The sequence below is a fragment of the Nomascus leucogenys genome, chromosome 5 (assembly GCF_006542625.1).
Source record: "Nomascus leucogenys isolate Asia chromosome 5, Asia_NLE_v1, whole genome shotgun sequence".
Lineage (NCBI taxonomy): Eukaryota > Metazoa > Chordata > Mammalia > Primates > Hylobatidae > Nomascus > Nomascus leucogenys.
In genome coordinates, this window is record NC_044385.1 from 41,153,581 (window position 1) to 41,170,243 (window position 16,663).

Genomic DNA, 16,663 nt, shown 5'->3' on the forward strand with positions numbered 1-16,663 from the left:
GGGAGACCTCATCTCTACAAAAAAACTAAAAATTAGCCAGGCATGGTGGCACAAACCTGTAGTCTAGCTACTTACGGGACTGAGGTGGGAGGATTGCTTGAGCCTGGGAGGTCGAGGCTGAAGTGAGCCGTGATCATACCACTGCACTCCAGCCTGGGTGACTAAGCAAGACCTTACCTCAAAAACCAAAAAACAAACACTTAAAATAAAGGTTTTCTGACATAAGCAAAAAGATAAAAGATACATTTTCAAGACAGTCCCCATAAATTATCTCATCTCTTCATGCAATCAAGACATAATATAGGCAAGTAATTGAAAATTTAAGTTTCAGTAATGTACTTACACATTTCGGCAAGATATGGGCTTGAAAAAACCAACTTCGTTCCCAGTAAAATGCGTTTCATTGCCACTGGAATCCTTACAAGTTATGTTGGGTGCTGGAAAACAGGAAACTGAAGGCAGAAAAAGTCAAGAAACTGTTATTTTTTTTTTTCTGGGGAAACAGTATGTAATTGTTCTAAGACTAGCAAATATGTTGTAACAAACTACCTCCCAATAAAACATGACACAAGTCTTAAATTTTAGGTGGGAAAAGTGACATTACATATGTACTTACATGCAAGATAAATATAAAATTGTAGAGTAGTCTCTTAACACAAAAATATAAGAGTTGCCACACTGGATTAGATGCATAGCCAATCTATAATTCAATCTCCTGCCTCTGATAAAGGTACCAAGGGAAGAATTGCACAATATTACTGCCCTTTACTTCATCTCCAGAATTAAGAATACCTCTCAAATTTTTGTTGGTAATTCGTTGGGCAATTTATCTATTAAATTATTTTAACATAATCTGAGTTTGTATTTTTAGCATATATCAACTATTATAGATAACTGCTGCCATAAATTATTTTCATTGATTCTAAATGTATTTGTTTCTTAATTCCCTCTGGGATTTGATATGGATTATTTCAGAATTTAAGCAATCTTGATCCTTCCTCATAACCCAGATGACATAATAAGAGGAAGTAACACTTATAGACCCAGGCAAGCACTGCCTTAACAGCTTTATAACCTCATAGTGTAAAGAACAAGACCTCTGGAATGAGAACAACCTATTTGGACATTGCTCCTTTCAGAACCTTCAATTCTTTATAGGTAAAAATAGTACCAAAGGGCCGAGTGCAGTGGCTCATGCCTGTAATCCCAGCACTTTGGGAGGCTGAGGTGGGCCGATTAGGAGTTCAAGACCAGCATGGGCAACATGGCAACACCCCATCTCTAAAAAAACACACAAAAATTTGCCAGGCATGGTGGCTTGTGCCTGTGGTCCCAGATACTTGGGAGGCTGAGGTGAGAGGATCACTTGGGCCTGAGAGGCAGACATAGCAGGGAGCCATGATTGTGCCACTGCCCTCCAGCCTGGATGACAGAGCAAGACCCTGTCCCCAAAAAAAAAAAAAAAACATATATAAACAACACACAACACACACACACACACACACATATACGACTACCCACCTCACAGTACCATTGTAAGAATTAAATATATAAAAGTACCTGGCAGAAGGCACAGTATATAGTAGGTATTCAATAAATCAACCTTTTAAGACTGAAAAGTACTAATACTTTTAGATTAGTTTCAGAAAAAGCTTACCTCTACGTTTAGCATCAAGAATTACAGATTTTTTAAAATAAAACTGTGTATAATAATCAAAGTAAAAACATAGAGAAGCTAGAATTTGATTAGGAAAGAAAGATAGTATTTTCTATCTTTTATAATTATCCTAAGATTTCCAACAAATCACTGTCCTCTTTTAGGCTAGAATAGTACACTGAGAAAATGATGGTTTAAAAAAAAAAAACCCTATAATGACTTCTACACCTATTTGTCAGGTTACTGATAGTTCTAACTACATTACCCCATAAATTGTATTTATTTAATGCATGGGAATTTCTAAAACAAGGTGGTGTTTATAATAAAACGCACAGATTCAATAAAACTGAGAACCATTTAAATAAAACTAAGGGTGGTCAGGCGTGGTGGCTCAAGCCTGTGATCCCAGCACTTTGAGAGGCCGAGGCGGATGGATCACTTGAGGTTTGGAGTGTGAGACCAGCCTGGGCAACATGGCGAAAAACCATCTCTACTAAAAATACAAAAAATTAGCCAGGCATGGTGGCAGGCACCTGTAATCCCAGCTACATGACAGGCTGGGGCAGGAAAATCACTTGAACCTGGGAGGTGGAGGGTGCAGTGAACCGAGATAGTGCCACTGTACTCCAGCCTGGGTGACAGAGTGACACTCTGTGTCAAAAAAAAAAAAAAAATGAAGGGGAGAGGGAGAGTAAGGAAATAATCATAGTAGGATAGTAGAAAACCAGGCAAAGGGAAGACACTATAATTAAGTCACAAATTTGGCTCAGAGATTCTTGGTAGTTAAGGCAAAAGGTTTTACACCGCTGTGGTGATATAACTCAAAGAAAGCATACCAATTCACCTTTAAACTATTGCAGGAATTTGGCTTGGTTCCCAATACAAGAAACACGGAATATAACAGAACTTTCAGAAAACAACAGAGGTTTTCCACACAGCCATTTCCTACACTGACTCTAGATATAAGGAAGGACATAATGTTAAGATTTATAGGGCCTGGCGTTGTGGTTCACCCCTCTAATACCAGCACTTTTGGAGGCTGAGGCAGGTGGATCACGAGGTCAGGAGTTCGAGACCAGCCTGACCGACATGGTGAAACCCCGTCTCTACTAAAAATACAAAAAATTAGCCAGGCGTGGTGGCAGGCGCCTGTAATCCCAGCTACTCGGGAGGCTGAGGCAAAAAAATTGCTTGTAAGGCAGAGGTTGCAGTGAGCCAAGGTCGCACCATTGCATTCCAGCCTGGGTGAAAGAGTGAAACTCCACCTCAAAAAAAAGAAAAAAATGTACAAAGAGATGTGGACAGAGCAGTGGCTCACGCCTGTAATCCCAGCACTTTGGGATACAGAGTTGGGAGGACTGCTTGAGCCCAGTAGTCTGAGACCAGCCTGGGCAACATGGAGAGACCCCATCTCTACAAAAAATAAAATAAAATAATTGGTCAGGCATGGTGGTGCTCGCCTGTCGTCAGGAGGCTGAGGCTGGGAGGTCGAGGCTGCAGTGAGCTGTGATCATGACACTGCACTCCAGCCTGGGCAACAGAGTGAGACCATCTCAAAAAAAAAAAAAAAAAAAAACCACACACAAAGAAAATACAAAGAGATGTGGCAGAACTTAAAAGACAATTGGTATGTAGCTATTTGCCTACCTGCCTTGGCACAGGGAAAAAATTTATTGACTTTTGCGAATGAATTAATGTCACATCCCTTAGATTATATCTCTTGAAAATCTTCCATCTTAGATCATGCTTTTGATTAGTTATATAGTAGACAACTGAAAGTTGAGGTTAGCACATGTCTGAAATGTTGATATAAATTCTATGTCACTGAAAGGAGATCAACATGGTTTTAGATCACTAATTCTTTTTTTTTTTTTTTTTTTTAAGAGATGAGGTTTTGATGTTGGCCAGGCTGGAACTCCTGGCCTAAGGAGATCCTCCTGCCTCAGCCACTCAAAGTACTGGGATTACAGGTGTGAGCCACCGTGATGTAACTAGCCCTAAATCAGTAAAATCAGTAATTCTTAACTGGGGGCATTTTTGCTCCCCAGAGGACATTTGGCAAGGTCTGGAAACATTTTTGGTTGTCACTGGGGAGCTGCTAGGGGCATATAATGAGTAGAGACCAGGGATACTCATAAACATCCTACAGTGCACAAGATAGCCTCCCTACAACAATGAATTACCCAGTCCAAAAAATCAATAGCACTGAGGTTGAGAAACCCTGCTATAGATTAGTCATCTTCAAAAAAATTCTGCACATACAACTGCTATAAACTAAATTTTTATACACTATATATGCCCTCATACATTTAAACAGACACCTAAAATTTTTCATCATGAATTTAAATGGTTGGAAAAAATGTCACTTCCAGTTTATTTATTTATTGAAACCGAGTCTCACTCTATTGAACAGGCTGGAGTGCACTGGTGCAATCTCAGCTCACTGTAACCTCCGCCTCCTGGGTTCAACCAATTCTCATGTCTCAGCCTCTCCAGTAGCTGGGATTATAGGCACCTGCTACCATGCCCAACTAATTTTTGTATTTTTAGTAGAGATGGGGTTTCACCATGTTGGCTAGGCTGGTCTCGAACTCCCGGCCTCAAGTAATTCGCCTGCCTCAGTCTCCCAAAGTGCTGGGATTACAGGTGTGAACCACCGTACCCAGCCTCCAGTATATTTAATATTATCATTAAAATTAAAATGTTATAGCACTCTTCAAAGTGGACTGTAAAAACCACAGCAATTTGACAGCCATCATGATCCACTGGAGAACAGATATGAAAGAACTACTCTCTAAAATTCCACAATTTTACATCAATTTTAGGAAAGAGTGCACATTTAAAAGCTGAGAATCAGCTGGGCGCAGTGGCTCATGCCTGTAATCCCAGCACTTTGGGAGGCCAAGGCAGGTGGATCACTTGAGGTCAGGTCACCTGACCAACATGGCGAAACCCTGTCTCTACTAAAAAGACAAAAATCAGTGGGGTGTGGTGGCACACACCTGAAATTCCAGCTACTTGGGAGGCTGAGGTAGGAGGATTGCTTGAACCCAGGAGGCAGAGGTTGTAGTGAGCTGAGATTGCGCCACTGCACTCCACCCAGGGAGACAGAATGAGACTCCATCTCAAAAAAAAAAAAAAAAAAAGCTGAGAATCTAGGCCAGGTGCAGTGGCTCATGCCTATAATCCCAGCATTTTGGGAGGCCAAGGCAGGCGAATTGCTTGCAGCCAGGAGTTCAAGACCAGTCTGGCCAACATGGTGAAACCCATCTCTACCAAAAATACAAAAAATTAGCCAGGCGTGGTGACATGTGCCCGTGGTCCCAGCTACTCAGGAGGCTGAGGCAGGAGAATTGCTTCAGCCTGGGAGACGGAGTTTGCAGTAAGCCACAATCATGCCACTACACTCCAGCCTGGGAAAGAGGACGAGATCCCCCGTATCAAAATAAAAATAAAAATAATAAAAAAAAGGAGGGGTCTGCAAGAATATCTATAAACACAGGTTTTTTTTCTCAAAAAGCAGCTTTAAATCTTTTCATATCCTCAAGCCAGTAAGTAGATTGTGTGCCAGAAAGCACAGTATTACTAGATTGTAGATCATTTTTCTCTAAAAGTATTTATTACCTTGCACTTGCTTAGTCTGAAGCTGTCACTTTCTTGTCATACAGCCTTGTGAGATCTTCCTGCAGATTATCTAAAATCAGGTCTTAGAGACAGTTGCAATACAAAATACTTATTATGATACCAGCTGGGGTTATTTTCCAATATACCTTGCCTAATAGAAACGTACTGTTTTTTTGAGGTGACAGGTTTCTGTACAAAACTTTTAAAAACCAAATATTTCTAGGTGAGTTGAAAATGCCTTGTAAAAAATATTAAAAACTAAAGAGCCCTGGATGGGCGCAGTGGCTCACACCTGTAATCCCAGCACTTTGGGAGGCCAAGGTGGGTGGATAACCAGGTCAGGAGTTCGAGACTAGCCTGGCCAACGTGGTGAAACACCATCTCTACTGAAAACAGAAAAATCAGCCGGGCATGCTGGCATGTGCCAGTAATCCCAGCTAGTCAAGAGGCTGAGGCAGGAAAATTGCTTGAACCCGGGAGGCGGAGGTTTCAGTGAGCTGAGGTCGTGCCACTGCACTCCAGCCTGGGTGACATAGCAAGACTCTGTCCAAAAAAAAAAACTAAAGAGCCCTTTCTTTTGCTTTATTTTTGTGGCAGGGTCTTGTTGTCACCCAGGCTAGAGTGCAATGGCACAATTACGGCTCACTGCAGCCTCGACCTCCTGGGCTTAAGAGACCCTCCCGCCTCAGTCTCCCAAGTAGGTGGGACTATAGGTGTGTGCCACCAAGTCTGGCTAATTTTTGTATTTTTTGTAGAGACAAGTTTTCACCACATTGCCCAAGCTGGTCTCAAACTCCTGGGCTCAAGCAATCCACCCATTTCGGCCTCCCAAAGATGTGAGCCACCATGCCCAGCCAACAGTATCTATTTTTCAACTAGATAGTACCAATTGTCCAAAATCCCATATTTTGAGAGTTTTACTTTTCAATATTTAATCATTTCTAATAGCTGCTTTGTATACAATATAAAAAAGATGAAAGAGAGAAAAAAGCCTAACACTCCAGGATTAGATACTAGGAAAGACACCATAGTGGAAAGAGGTACGATCGTGACGGGAAAACCACATTGCAATGATTCAAGAATTTTGACATACATTTGAGCTACTTATTTCAAGGGACGAAAATTATATACTTGAGTGAAAACAGGATGAACTGTTGCTCCAAATAAATAGACAGAAGACATGAGAAAATAATGAGAGAAACTCAGAATGATTTATTTGAAAAGATTGAGAACTCCAAAGAGCAGGACTTTAGAACTAGACAGATTTGGATTTAAGTCCTAACTGTCACTTAACTAGCATGTTCCTTCAAGAAAAATAAAACCTCTCTGAATCATGTTTCCAATCTGTGACATGGGACATATCTTTTATACTCCTGTTATATACATTTAAAAAGCATACAGGCTGGGCACAGTGGCTCACGTCTCTAATCCCAGCACTTTGAATCACTTGAGTCCAGGAATTTGAGACCAGCCTGACCAACATGGTAAAACCCCGTCTCTACTAAAAATACACAAATTAGCCAGGCATGGTGACCTGCATCCATAGTCCTAGCTACTGGAGAGGCTGAGGCACAAGAATTGCTTAAACCCGAGAGGGAGTGGTTGCAGTGAGCCAAGATGGCGCCACTGAACTAAAGCCTGGGTGACAGAGCAAGACTGTCTCAAAAAAAAAAAAAAAAAGAAAGATGAAAAAAAAGAAAAGAAAAAGCATATGTTGTGTAAAGCATGGTGCTTGGTTAGAAAAGGTATTCAAAAAGTGTTTAGGGGCTTGAGCCCAGGAGGTTTTTTTGTTTGTTTGTTTTTTTGAGACGGAGTCTGGCTCTGTCGCCCAGGCTGGAGTGCAGTGGCGCGATCTCGGCTCACTGCAAGCTCCACCTCCCAGGTTCACGCCATTCTCCTGCCTCAGCCTCCTGAGTAGCTGGGACTACGGGTGCCCACCACCATGCCCAGCTAATTGTTCTGTATTTTTAGTAGAGATGGGGTTTCACCGTGTTAGCCAGGATGGTCTCGATCTCCTGACCTCGTGATCCGCCGGCCTCGGCCTCCCAAAGTGCTGGGATTACAGGCGTGAGCCACCGCACCCAGCCGATCCCAGGAATTTAAGACAAGCCTGGGCAACATAGTGAGACTCTGTCTCTAAAGAAAAAAAAAATTAGCCAGGCATGGTGGCATGTGCCTGTAGTCCTAGCTACTCGGGAAGTTGAGGCAGGAAGATCTCTTGAGCTTAAGAGATCCAGGCTGCAGTGAGCTATGATCCTGCCATTGCACTACAGCCTGGGTGACAGAGCAAGGCCTCCCTCTACTCTCCGCCAACTCCCCCCCACAAGAAATTATATATATATAATTTATATATGTAGATAATTATATATATAATTTTATATATGTAGATAATATATATAATTTTATATATGTATATAATTTTATATATACACACACACACACACAAAGAGAGTTAGATTCCCCACTCTAGGAAATCAGAGAAATTCAACACTTAGAAGACTAGAAAAGAAGTGAATATAACATTGTGAGTGGCTATAAAAATAACGTAAGATTTTATGATATGAAATTAATCAATTCAAAAGAAGCCTACAACCCTAGAGTTTACTTGTTTAGACATATTTTATAATGATTTCATTTCATCCTTGTAAGAAAGAAGAACTTGTTAAGTAAGCAAATTCACAATATTTCTTTTTTTTTCCTTTCACAAACAGGAAAACTGAGGTTCCAAGAAATTAAATGAGTTGACTAAAGAGCAAATAATACTCTCTAAATCCTAGACTAAAACTCATTACTCTTAATCAATACTCTTTCCATTATATCATAATTACCCCATGCTAACACTGATTTCAGCAATAAGCAAAAATAAACAAATCAATATGACAAGATCAAAGAAGCCAGTTATGGCCGGGCGCAGTGGCTCACGCCTGTAATCCCAGCACTTTGGGAGGCCGAGGCCGGTGGATCACGAGGTCAGGAGATCGAGACCATCCTGGCTAACACAGTGAAACCCCTTCTCTACTAAAAATACAAAAAAAAAAAATTAGCCGGGCGTGGTGGCAGGCACCTCTAGTCCCAGCTACTTGGGAGGCTGAGGCTGGATAATGGTGTGAACCCGGGAGGCAGAGCTTGCAGTGAGCCAAGATACTGCCACTGCACTCCAGCCTAGGAGACAGAGCAAGACTCTGTCTCAAAAAAAAAAAAAAAAAAAAAAAAAAAAGAAGCCAGTTATCAGTAAATGTTACCTAGTAGACAAAATTAAGCAACATGCTACAAGCCTGAAAACGATTCAATTTGCAGTTTTCTTGCAAAAAGGTTTGGTTCTGACCAATGTCTAGGATTTAGATAGTATCAATTCAAGCCAATAACTACAGAGTATTCATTATAAAAAGCAACAGTGTGGTTTTTTTTTATTGGTTTCTTTTTAGAGACAGGGTTTCACTCCATTGCCCAAGATGGAGTGAAGTGGCATGATCACAGCTCACTGTGGCCTCGAACTCCTGCGCTCAAGACATCCTCCAGCCTCAGACTACCGAACAGCCAGGCACACACCACCACCACACCTGGTATAGAAAGCAGTGATGTTTTTCAAATACGGAAATGTTAAACCAGAAATAATGTAATCAGACAATGAAGTTTCATAACAATAAAAAAAAAAGACTAAATTTAGTCTGGGCAATTCTGCAAAAAATACTTAGCTGGGACTGGTGATGCATGTCTGTAATCCCAGCTACTTGGGTGGGGGAGGCAGGAGGATCGCTTGAGCCCTGAAGATGGAGGCTGCAGTGAGCCGTGATCGCACCACTACACTTCAGCCTGGGCTACAAAGCAGTGAGACTGTGTCTCCAAAAACAACAACAACAAAAAACGCCAGGTGTGGTGGCTCACACCTGTAATTCCAACACTTTGGGAGGCTGAGGCAAGTGGATTGCTTGAGCTCAGGAGTTAGAAACCAGCCTGGGCAACATGGTGAAACCCCATCTCTACAAAAAAAATGCAAAAATTAGCCAGGCGTGGTGAGGCTAAGGTGGGAGGATCACTTGAGCCTGGGAGGTGGAGGTTATAGTGAGCAGAGATCCTGCGACCGAACTCCAGCCTGAGTGACAGAGTGAGATCCCATCTCCAGAAAAAAAAGAGAGAGAAAAAGTTGGCAAGAGCCAACCCCATCTCCATATTTTTAGCATTAAAAGAGTTCTCCTCTGAAAGTGCTAGATTTGGAAAATAATCATTTTGCAACTATCAGAATAAAGAATAGTTGCAGGGAACACTTTTTCCATTTTATGGAACGAACTGTTGACCATTCTATAAAAAAAGAATAGTTCAGGCCAGAATCATTAATGGGATGTAAATCTGGGGGTGGCGGGGGATACCTGCATGGCCTTAATGAGCATCCCTTTAGATTATTTATAGTTGCAAAGAAAAAAATACTAACTATACAGTAGAAAAAGCTGAGTGATAAACAATTAACATCACCAAGGAGAAAGAGATAGTTATCATGTGCCCCCACATGTGAGATGTTGGGAAGGACACTCCATCAATTATGTTACTTTACAGCATGGAATGTATATCCTAAGTCTAATCATAAGGAAATATCAGACAGTCCCAATGAGGAACATTCTATTAAAATAAAGGGAGGCTATAGTCATCAAACACGTAAGTCAATGCCATAAAAAACACAGAAAGTTGTGAAAATGCACCAATTTAAAGAAAACTAAATGTAAAATCTGATTTTAGGATTCTGTACTGGGAGAAAATGCTAAAAAGGCATTAGTTGGGTCATTTGATAAAATAAGAATATGGATTAAGGCATGTGTATTAATAAATTAAATTTACTAAAGTTTGTAACTGAACTGTATGTTAAGAAAATATTTCTATTTTCATTTTTTTATTATTTATTTTTTGGAGACAGGGTCTTGCTCTGTCGCCCAGGCTAGAGTGCACTGACACAATCAGGGCTCACTGCAGCCTGACCTCCTTGACTCAGGTAAGTCCTCTCACATCAGCCTCCCAAGCAGCTGGGACTACACGTGTGCGCCACCATGCCTAGCTAGTTTTTTGTAGAGACGGGGTTTCACCACATAGCCCAGGCTGGTCTAGCACTCCTGGGTTCAAGTGATCTGCCCACCTAAGCCTCCCAAAGTGCTGGGATTACAGGCATGGGCCATCACATCTGACCTGGAACATCTCTACAGAAAAACACAAAAGTATTTCTAGAGGCAGAAAAAACTATATACACAAACAGAGAGAGAGAAAGAGAGTATGTTAACAATTGGTCAATCTGGGTAAAGGGTATATGGATGGAGTTTTGTGGGTTTTTTTGTTTTTGTTTGTTTTGAGACAGAGTTTCACTCTTCTTGCCCAGGCTAGAGTGCAGTGGTACAATCTTGGCTCACTGCAACCTCTGCCTCCCGGGTTCAAGCTATTCTCCTGCTTCAGCTTCCCAAGTAGCTGGGATTACAGGCATGAGTTAGCACGCCCAGCTAATTTTGTATTTTTTTTAAGTAGAGAAGGGGTTTCTCCATGTTGGTCGGGCTGGTCTTAAACTCCCGCCTCAGCCTCCCAAAGTGCTGAGATTACAGGCATGAGCCACCACGCTCAGCCTAGGGTGGAGTGCTTTGTACTACTCTTATTCTTCTAACTTTTCGGTAGGTTTGAAACTAACGCCAAATAAAAAGATAAAAAATAATATACTGTTTGCAACACTAATTTACAGTCAGAAGTTAGAATAAATAGTGGTTACCCACTGAGGCAGAGTAGTGACTATAAAAGACTATGAAGAGGGCTTCTGCCATGCTGATAATGTTGTTTCTTGATCTGGAAGCATTTACAGGTGTGTCGTTTGTGAAAATCATTTGAATTATACTTACATGCACTTTCTGTAAACATACTATACTTTAATACAAACTTAAGAAAATAAAGAAAACTTTTGTCAAAGGAGATTTTCTGGAGGTAAAATCTAAATATTTTTTGTATTTGTGATAGAAAAATTGAAAATACTTGCTGATATATGTGTATGTAACCTAGACAGAACACTTCTTCTTTTTTTTTTTTTTTTTTTTTTCCTTTTTTTAGACAGAGTCTGGCTCTGTTGCCCAGGCTGGAGTGCAGTGGCGTGATCTTGGCTCACTGCAACCTCCGCCTCCCAGGTTCAAGCAAGTCTCCTGCCTCAGCCTCCCAAGTAGCTGGGACTACAGGCGTGTGCCATTACGCCTGGCTAATTTTTCTATTTTTAGTAGAGACGGAGTTTTGCCATGTTGGCTAGACTGGTCTCAAACTCCTGACCTCACGTGATCTGCACACCTCAGCCTCCCAAAGTGCTGGGATTATAGGTGTGAGCTACCTCGCCCGGGCTGACAGAACACTTCTTGAGGGCAGGAATTATGTCTTCTTTTGTATATCACCTATGCCACCAAGCAGATGCCTGCCACGTAATAATTTCTTAATAAATAAATATAAATAAATGAACAAATTCTCAATAAATAACAATACTTTGTAATATAAATTGTCTTAATAAAGTAAATTTAGTTTTAAATTATTCATTACCAATAAATACTTTCTCAATAAACAAATGCGCTTGTTGAATGATACTGAGATAACCAGGAACCATTTTAAGATCACATCAATTTATTGTCATAGATGAATTTCCTTTGCCTTTTGTCCCAATTCCTACTGACTAGCCCCAAACTCCCCTCTGTAAAACAGTGTTCACGTTCATCCCTACCCAAACATTAGTTTATGAAAATTGAACAGCCAGGTGTGGTGGCTCATGTCTGTAATCCCAGCACTTTGGAAAGCCAAGCAGGTGGATTGCTTGAGCCCAGTAGTTCCAGACCAGCCTGGGCAACATGGTACATCCCACCGCTACTCACCCCTCCAAAAAAATACAAAAAATTAGCCAGGTGTAGTGGCATGTAACTGTAGTCCCAGCTACTCAGGAGGCTGAGGTGGGAGGATCTCCTGAGCCTAGCAGGTGGAGGTTGCAGTGAGCTAAGATGGTGCCACTGCAGTCTAGCCTGGGTGACAGAGTGAGATCCTGTCTAAAAAAAAAAGAAAAAGAAAGAAGAAAATTAGGCTGGGCTCAGTGGCTCACACCTATAATCCCAGCACTTTGGGAGGGCGAGGCAGGTGGATCACCTGAGGTCAGGACTTCAAGACCAACCTGGCCAATATGGCGAAACCCTGCCTCTACTAAAAATACAAAAATTAGCTGGGCATGGTGGTGCATGCCTGTAATCCCAGCTACTTGGGAGGCTGAGGCAGGAGAATCCCTTGAACCCGGGAGGCAGAGGTTGCAATGAGCTGAGATTGTGCCACTGCACTCGAGCCTGAGCGACAGAGCGAGATTCTGTCTCAAAAAAAAAGAAAAAAGAAAAAGAAAGAAAGAAAAAGAAAAGTAAACATAGTTTGAGAATTTCACAATAGTTCTTCATATACTCAGTGAAAAAAAACAAAGGAAAAATAATTTTGGCTGGAAGAATGAGAGAGATCACTTAACTCACACTTTTCACAACTCTTAATATTTTTCTCCTATGTTAGAACCAAAAAGCATGTTTCATGAGCTATTTTGATATCCGTCTCTGATCAGGAGTTAGAACTGATTCACCATAGCTAGTCCATGAGCTTTTGTGTGTTTTAAAAAAGGCAATTAGCCGGGCACAGTGGCTCATGCCTGTTGTCCCACCACTTTAGGAGACCAAAGCAAGAGAACTGCTTGAGCCTATGAGTTCAAGACCAGGCTGGGCAATATAGGGAGACCCTCATCTCTACAATTAAAAAAAAAAAAAAAAAAAAAAAAAAAAAGCCAGGGAGCCAGTCCTGGTGGCTCATGCCTGTAAACCCAGCACTTTTTTTGGGAGGCCCAGGCAGACGGATTGCTTGAACCCAGGAGTTTGAGACCAGCCTGGGCAACATGGCGAAACCTTGTCTCTACCAAAAATACAAAAAATAAAATAAAATAAATTAGCTGGGCATGGTGACGCACACCTGTAGTCCCAGCTACTCCAGAGGCCGAGGTGGGAGGATCACTTGATCCTGGGAGGCGGAGGTTGCAGTGAACTGAGATGGCACCACTGCACTCCAGCCTGGGTGACATAATGAGACCCCCCAGAAAGAAAAGTAATAAGATAATATATGCCTTATAGAGGAGATATTGCTTAGTATGTATACATTTATTTTATTTAGATATATTACAGTTAAAGAAACTTTTATCCCCCCAGAGACGGAGTCTTGCTCTGTCACCCAGGCCAGAGTGCAATGGCGCGATCTCGGCTCACCGTAACCTCTGCCTCGCAGGTTCAAGCAATTATCCTGCCTCAGCCTCCCGAGTAGCTGGGATTACAAGTGCCCATCACTGCACCTGGCTAATTTTTCTATTTTTAGTAGAGACAGGGTTTCACCATGTTGGCCAGGCTGGTGTTGAACTCCTGACCTCGTGATCCGCCCGCCTTGGCCTCCCAAAGTGCTAGGATTACAGGCGTGAGCCACCATGCCTGGCCATTTAAAGGAACTTTGTAAGTAATCCTTTCCTTTGTAGTTAACTTACAAATATCCTTTGATTTGCCTGTTTTACACTTCGAAGTCTTTTATATCATAGTTTTCAGAGTAGAGAATAGAGTTACACATAAAGAAGAGTTCTCAAATAGTTGTTTCAATCATTCATATGAAAGATGCTAGAAATCTGTGAATGGTAGTGTAACTCAAGCATCTCACTTCCTACTGGGAAGCTGGCAGCCAGGTGTCTCAAAAATAAAAATAAAAAAAGCATTTTTCTAGCCTAGAGGGTTGTTTTGTATATATGGAGATTTCAAAGGAAATGACACAACTAAAAAGAATTTCTGCCCCAAAAGAAGTCTGCCCTCCTGCCCTCCAGTTAGGTATCTTCTGGAATAAAATGTTGAATCCACTTAAGAATTATTGATAAATAAATTCATAAACATGTAAAAAATCATTTTGGTGCCACGTGAATGTTAAATACACACACACAAACATATACCCCAAATCAAATAAATATACTCAAATATAAACCAAAGTAATGTAATCAAAGTAATATAAATGACATTTATCAAAGTGACATAAACGATAGTGATGAAGTTGCCGGGAAGCATAAAGGACTTGTAGGTATTACAGCACTAGCCAAGAACTATCAGGTAAGTATTCATAGATAAGTGGAGAGCTAAAGGAAAATAAAAGGAAGACTTTCCATGTGAGGGAATGATATGCTTATTCATTTGGGGAAAATAAAGTATATTAAATATAAGTACACTTGCCTAACTGAATCTGGGAACATCCACGTCCAGCCCTGTTATTGTTTATATGGTGAAATTTTACCATTTCAGAACAAGTAAGATTCTTTTTTAAATTAAATATTGACAACCCCTAGCTAGTTCTCCAATTTTAAGTTACTCTGGAAACTGAATAATAATGTTATAATTTAGAAAAAATGCCTTTATTAATTGCCTTTAGTGATCATACATTGACCTATGAAATAATGTTTTTAAAATTATTTTTAAAGACATGTTTCTTGAAGTCTTACCATGAGCTGTGTAGTTTGTACAGTTAACTGGTTCTTGCGTAGCATCATTTATTTTTGGATCTTTACAAATATATGTAAAAAAAAAAGTTAAGGAAATACGGACTACATTCCAACACAACACATTATCATGCCTTTACTATTCATATTATATACTCATGTTGATATTCACATGTAAATAGAGGCTGCTAGTTTGTCCAAGTCAATAAGCATATGTACAAATATACTTTTAGTATTGCTAAGTAATACTTGGGGCAGGAGGATCACTGGAGCCCAGGAGTTTGGGAAGAACAGCCTGGGCAACATAATGAGAAGTCTGTCTCTACAAATAATATAATAATACATAAACATTACAATAAACCTTTAAGTTTGCCTCATAATTATCCACGTTTTTACTCATGAGAAAACAGAGTTCAAATAAGCCACCCAAGGTTACAAAGTGCAACAGAAATTTATCCACTGAGGCACCAAGCGGTTACTCATGCTGAGGGGGATGCGGATCGCTTGAGACCAGGAGTTCAAGACCAGCCTGGCCAACACGGCGTAAACTCCGTCTCTACTAAAAATACAAAAATTACCCGGGTGTGGTGGCGCATGCCTGTAGTCCCAGCTACTCAGGAGGCTGAGGCAGAATTGATTGAACCCGGGAGGCGGAGGCTGCAGTGAGCTGAGTTCGCGCCACTGTACTCCAGCCAGGGCGACAGAGTGAGACCCTGTCTCAAAAAAAGAAAACAGAAAGAAATTTGTCTGGCAGTCTAGCATCTCATGAAGTTTGAGGATGACATGAGGTAATATGCATAATATACATAAAGTTAACGATAAATGGGCAACACACATCGGCTAGATCGTTATTACTTGTCTTCCCCTAGGAAGAGTTTGCAAACATTTCCAGGGTAAGAGACTATCCATCTTTGTATTACTACTGTCTAGAACGGGGCCTGGCATACTTCAGGAGCTACATGTTTTATTGAACAAGTAAGCACACTGATAAAAAAGAAAAAAAAGTAGATCAGAAGAGGAAGCGCCAATGACTAGTAAAATCATAAGGAAATCACAAAGGGTGGCCTCTGGCCCTCCCATCTCCACAACTCTGTTCACCTTCAGGGATCCTTCAGTCATTAGAAGCCACAGATCAGATTATCGTTTTCACTCAGTACAGCCCTAGCCAGTCCTGAGGGCAGCGACCCACCTGCGACCCCAACTCTACCTCGCCTCCATGGAGGGGTGTTCCCCACAGAGGATATTGTCCCACTTTGAGGTCCTCGCACTTAAGCGACTCCTCGCCCCCGGCGGAGGTGGCAACAGCCCCCCAGGGTCCTGTAGTGACTGAGACGAACCACAGGACACCAACGAGTCTGGCCGTCACGGCCTCCGGAGCAGACGGACCGGACGGCCAGGCGGCCGCCATCTTGGAGACCGACACTTTGTCGCCACTTCCGCTTCCGCCTCCGCCCAGGAGCGGGAGGGAGAAGGGCAACAGGGCGAGGTTCTTAAAGGCACCTCGCAGAGGATAGAGGCCAGTTCCGTCGCTTCGCGTGTTCTTCTGTCTGTGAGCCCGTAGAATCACATTGGGAGACTCTTTTAAAATATGCATGTACCCAGTCCCTCGGGGCGAATTTTCCCCCACGAACCCTTGGAAGGAGCTAAGGTTGATCTTTGAGTGCTGGAGGAAGGAAACGAGTGGTTTAGGCAATCAGGTGCTTCACCCGCTGCTCATTCCCGCGCCCTTAGCTGAGGCTTCTCGGTCCTCTGAAAGTGCCAGCGGCGCCTGAGGTTGGAATCAATGCTTTCCTGACATCATCGCAGTTACCCCTGATAGGAGTTGGGTTTACAGATAAGTAACAAGGCTCAAAGAC

At 41.7% G+C, this 16,663-nt stretch overlaps 1 protein-coding gene across 1 annotated transcript in view; it reads right to left on the minus strand.

The window, feature by feature from the left end:
• Positions 1-16,663, minus strand: part of TM2D1 (TM2 domain containing 1) — a 44,185-nt gene extending 27,522 nt beyond the window's left edge. Inside the window, exons 1-3 of the mRNA XM_003265159.3 lie at positions 16,052-16,663; positions 14,811-14,884; positions 344-452 (exon numbers count right to left, since the gene is read on the minus strand). Coding sequence (XP_003265207.1) covers positions 344-452; positions 14,811-14,884; positions 16,052-16,401 — 533 coding nt within the window. The 5' untranslated portion in view covers positions 16,402-16,663. The remainder of the gene's footprint in view (positions 1-343; positions 453-14,810; positions 14,885-16,051) is intronic.